The sequence below is a fragment of the Rhincodon typus genome, chromosome 24 (genome assembly GCF_021869965.1).
Source record: "Rhincodon typus isolate 14 chromosome 24, sRhiTyp1.1, whole genome shotgun sequence".
Lineage (NCBI taxonomy): Eukaryota > Metazoa > Chordata > Chondrichthyes > Orectolobiformes > Rhincodontidae > Rhincodon > Rhincodon typus.
In genome coordinates, this window is record NC_063355.1 from 43,680,369 (window position 1) to 43,685,881 (window position 5,513).

Below are 5,513 nucleotides of genomic sequence, written 5' to 3' on the forward strand. Positions count from 1 at the left end.
AAAAATGTCTTTGGTGGTGGGGTCGGATTGCAGATGGCGGAAGTGTCAGAGGATGATGCGTTGGATCTGGAGGTTGGTGGGGTGGTACGTGAGGATGCAGGGGATTCTGTTTTGGTTGTTATTGCGGGGAGTGGGTGTGAGGGATGAGTTGCGGGAGATGCGGGAGACACGGTCGAGGGCGTTCTCAACCACTGAGGGGGGGAAGTTGGGGTCCTTGAAAAACGAGGACATCTGAGATGTACGGGAGTGGAATGCCTCATCCTGGGAGCAGATGCGGCAGAGGTGAAGGAATTAGGAATAGGGGATGGCATTTTTGCAGGAAGGTGGGTGGGAGGAGGTGTATTCTCGGTAGCTGCGGGAGTCAGTGGGCTTAAAATGGATATTGGTTTCTAGGTGGTTGCCAGAGATGGAGACAGAGAGGTCCAGGAAGGTGAGAGAGGTGTTAGAGATGGCCCAGGTAAACTTAAGGTTGGGGTGGAAGGTGTTGGTGAAGTGGATGAACTGTTCGAGCTCCTTGTGGGAGCACGAGGCGGTGGCAATACAGTCATCAATGTAACGGAGGAAGAGGTGTGGTTTAGGGCCAGTGTAGGTACGGAAGAGGGATTGTTCCACGTAACCTACAAAGAGGCAGGCATAGCTTAGGCCCGTGCGGGTACCCATGGCCACCCCCTTTGTCTGTAGGAAGTGGGAGGAATTGAAAGAGAAGTTGTTGAGGGTGAGGACGAGTTCGGCTAAGCCGATGAGGGTGTCAGTGGAGGGGGACTGGTCGGGCCTGCGGGACAGGAAGAAGTGGAGGGCCTTTAGGCCTTCGGAAGGGGGATGCAGGTGTATCAGGACGAGACGTCCATGGTAAAGATGAGGTGTTGGGGACCTGGGAATTGGAAGTTCTGGAGGAAGTGGAGGGCGTGGGTGATGTCACGGACGTAGGTAGGGAGTTCCTGGACCAAGGTGGAGTCTAGCAGATGTTCACCTGCGCATCTGCTAATGTGGTATACTGTATCCGCCGTTCCAGACGTGGCCTCCTCTACATCGGGGAAACCAAGCGGAGGCTTGGGCACCGCTTTGCAGAACACCTACGCTCTGTTCGCAATAAACAGCTGCACATCCCAGTCGCGAACCATTTCAACTCCCCCTCCCATTCCTCAGACAACATGTCCATCCTGGGCCTCCTGCAGTGCCACAACGATGCCACCCGAAGGTTGCAGGAACAGCAACTCATATTTTGCTTGAGAACCCTGCAGCCCAATGGTATCAATGTGGACTTCACAAGCTTCAAAATCTCCCCTCCCCCTACCGCATCCCAAAACCAGCCCAGCTCGTCCCCGCCTCTCTAACCTGTCCTACCTCCCACCTGTCCCCTCCTCCCACCTGAAGCCCCACCCCCATCTCCTACCTACTAACCTCATCCCGCCCCCTTGACCTGTCCGTCCTCCCTGGACTGTCCTATCCACTCCAAACCTCCCCACCTACACTCACCTTTACTGGCTCCATCCCCGCCTTTTCGACCTGTCTGTCTCCTCTCCACCTATCTTCTCCTCTATCCATCTTCTATCCGCCTCCCCCTCTCTCCCTATTTATTTCAGAACCCCCTTCCCCTCCTCCATTACTGAAGAAGGGTCTAGGCCCAAAACGTCAGCTTTCCTGCTCCTCTGATGCTGCTTGGCCTGCTGTGTTCATCCAGCTCTACACCTTGTTATCTCAGATTCTCCAGCATCTGCAGTTCCTACTATCTCTGACTATGAGGTTGTTGATTGGGGTTGTTAACCCAGGCCAATCAGGGAAGCCCTGGTTGACCAATATAACCAAGAGATTCGAATAGCCTCAGTGGGAAAAAAATAAGGCAAATAAAACAGGAGATTAGAATCTCCTCAGTTTGTGCGACTGACTCTGAGCTGGCTGGCTCCAGCTAGTGTAATGCGCACATGTAAATAAAGGGTGATTTGGTGTTGGGATACCGGCCTCTGTGGAGTTATTTCACTTGGAGTTAAAATGAACAACTCACCCAGCATCCAGTGCTGTTTGTGGAAGAGAGTTCCAAACCTCTCCCAACCCTTTGTGTGTCGAAGTGCTTCCTAACATCGCTCCTGAATGGTCTGGCCCTGATTCTCAGACTATGCCCCTGGTTCTAGAATCCTCAACCAGTGGAAATCGTTTATCTTTATCTACCCTGTCTTTTCCTGTTAACATCTTGAAGACTTTGGTCAGATCATCAAATTTCTAGAGAACACAGGCCTAATTTTCGTAATCTCTCCTCGATTTAACCCTTATCCTGTCCAGGTATCATTTTTGCAAACCTGTATTTGAACTCCCTCCCAGCCAGCGACACCCACATCCAGAGATGAATAAAAAATAAGGTAAGTATTGGCCACAGAACCGAAGATTTCACCGCTCTTCTTTGAAATAGTGCAATGTGATATTTTACTTTCGCTCCAAACAGCAGACCTGGCCTTGGTTTAATGTGAGAAAGAGTTGGCACCTCTGACCCTGCAGAACTCCCTCACTATTGGGATAACAAGGTGTGGAGCTGGATGAACACAGCAGGCCAAGCAGCATCAGAGGAACAGGAAGGCTGACGTTTCGGGCCTAGACCCTTCTTCAGAAAATGTTTTTCTGATGCTGCTTGGCCTGCTGTGTTCATCCAGCTCTACATCTTGTTATCTCAGATTCTCCAGCATCTGCAGTTCCTACTATCTCCCTCACTATTGGAGTGGGAGTGTCTGTTTTGATCTTGTTTTCAAGTTTTCTGGACCTGGATTTGAATCCACAATATTATGTGGACATTAGTTATAGCCCCTATCAGGTCATCTTTAAAATTCCAGTTCAGGTTGCAACTATCTGGAAGACAGTATCACTGTGAAAGGTTACCTCTCCATAGGTGATAGTGTTGTTGTAGATCCTCATTTCAGGATAGACATTGTCTCTGTACCATCTGAAACTCCGACAGTTCAACCTTTTGCGCAGTGCTACTCTGTCAGAAACATCGCCAAAATCAACTCCTGGATTCTGCGAAAGTGAAACAGGGATAATTGTTGAGGTGCAGAGCATAAAAGTACACTTGCCGACATCGCTCCGCCCACCGCCAACATCGCTCCGCCCACCGCCGACGTCGCTCCGCCCACCACCTCCACAGCCAGCCACTCCAGAGGAGACAGCAGCACCCAGCCCTGCCGAGTCTTCACCATACCCCCAGACCTCCCCCTTACTGAGGACAAACGGTCAGTCCTCAGTAAAGAGCTCACCTTTGTTCCCCTCCACCCACACATCAACGAATACCGCTCACGCTTGGACGTTGAACAGTTTTTCCGCCGCCTCCGCGCTTACTTCTTCAATCGTGAGCCTAACCCTCCCTCTACTGACCCCTTCTCCCGCTTCCAACACACCCCCTCCTCCTGGACACCACCCCAACGCCTCCTATCCTCCCTCGACCTCTTCATCTCCAACTGCCGTCGAGACATCAATCGCCTCAACCTCTCCACCCGTCTCACCCACTCCAACCTCTCCCCCGCAGAACGTGCAGCCCTCCGCTCCCTCTGCTCCAATCCCAACCTCACCATAAAACCCGCAGACAAGGGAGGCGCAGTTGTAGTATGGCGCACTGACCTCTACATCGCCGAGGCCAGACACCAACTCTCCGACACCTCCTCCTACCACCCCCTTGATCATGACCCCACCCCCGACCACCAAAACATCATCTCCCAAACCATCCACAACCTCATCACTTCAGGTGACCTCCCACCCACAGCCTCCAACCTCATCATTCCCCAACCCCGCACCGCCCACTTCTATCTCCTTCCCAAAATCCACAAACCTGACTGCCCTGGTCGACCCATTGTCTCTGCCTGCTCCTGCCCCACCAAACTTATCTCCATCTATCTTGACTCCATTTTCTCCCCCTTGGTCCAGGAACTCCCCACCTACGTCTGTGACACAACCCATGCCCTCCACCTCCTCCAAAACTTCTGATTCCCTGGTCCCCAACACCTCATCTTTACCATGGACGTCCAGTCCCTATACACCTGCATTCCCCATACAGATGGCCTAAAGGCCCTCTGCTTCTTCCTGTCCCACAGGCCCGACCAGTCCCCCTCCACTGACACCCTCATCCGCTTATCCGAACTCGTCCTCACACTCAACAACTTCTCTTTCAATTCCTCCCACTTCCTACAGACAAAGAGGGTGGCCATGGGTACCCGCATGGGCCCAAGCTATGCCTGCCTCTTTGTAGGTTACGTGGAACAATCCCTCTTCCGTACCTACACTGGCCCTAAACCCCACCTCTTCCTCCGTTACATCGATGACTGAATTGGCGCTGCCTCGTGCTCCCACGAGGAGCTCGAACAGTTCATCCACTTCACCAACACCTTCCACCCCAACCTTAAGTTCACTTGGACCATCTCCGATACCTCTCTCTCCTTCCTGGACATCTCTGTTTCCATCTCCGGCAACCACCTAGAAACCGATATCCATTTCAAGCCCACCGACTCCCACAGCTACCTAGAATACACCTCCTCCCACCCACCTTCCTGCAAAAATGCCATCCCCTATTCCCTATTACTTCGCCTCCCAGGATGAGGCATTCCACTCCCAGACAACCCAGCTGTCCTCATTTTTCAAGGACCGCAACATCCCCCCCTCAGTGGTCGAGAACGCCCTCGACCATGTCTCTCACATTTCCCGCAACTCATCCCTCACAGCCCCTCCCTGCAATAACAACCAAAACAGAATCCCCCTCGTCCTCACGTACCACCCCACCAACCTCCGGATCCAACGCATCATCCTCCAACACTTCCGCCATCTGCAATCCGACCCCACCACCAAAGACATTTTTCCCTCCCCACCCTTATCTGCTTTCCGGAGGGACTACTCTCTCCATGACACCCTTGTCTGCTCCACACTCCCCACCAGCCCCACCACACCTGGCACTTTTCCCTGCAACCGCAGGAAGTGCTACACCTGCCCCTACACCACCCCCCTCACCCCCATCCCAGGCCCCAAGAAGACCTTCCACATCAAGCAGAAGTTCACCTGCACATCTGCTAATGCGGTATACTGTATCTGCTGTTCCTGTTGTGGCCTCCTCTACATCGGGGAAACCAAGCAGAGGCTTGGGCACCACTTTGCAGAACACCTACGCTCGGTTCGCAATAAACAACTGCACATCCCAGTCGCGAGACATTTCAACTCCCCCTCCCATTCCTCAGACGACATGTCCATCCTGGGCCTCCTGCAGTGCCACAACGATGCCACCCGAAGGTTGCAGGAACAGCAACTCCTATTCTGCTTGGGAACCCTGCAGCCCAATGGTATCAATGTGGATTTCACAAGCTTCAAAATCTCCCCTCCCCCCTACCGCATCCCAAAACCAGCCCAGCTCGTCCCCGCCTCCCTAACCTGTTCTTCCTCCCACCTATCCCCTCCTCCCACCTCAAGCCCCACCCCCATCTCCTACCTACTAACCTCATCCCACCCCCTTGACCTGTCCGTCCTCCCTGGACTGACCTATCTCCTCCCTA

At 53.2% G+C, this 5,513-nt stretch overlaps 1 protein-coding gene across 1 annotated transcript in view; it reads right to left on the reverse strand.

Moving 5' to 3' along the window:
- Nucleotides 1-5,513, reverse strand: part of galnt9 (polypeptide N-acetylgalactosaminyltransferase 9) — a 348,022-nt gene that overhangs the window by 139,136 nt on the left and 203,373 nt on the right. The window contains exon 6 of the mRNA XM_048611757.1: nt 2,866-3,003. Coding sequence (XP_048467714.1) covers nt 2,866-3,003 — 138 coding nt within the window. The remainder of the gene's footprint in view (nt 1-2,865; nt 3,004-5,513) is intronic.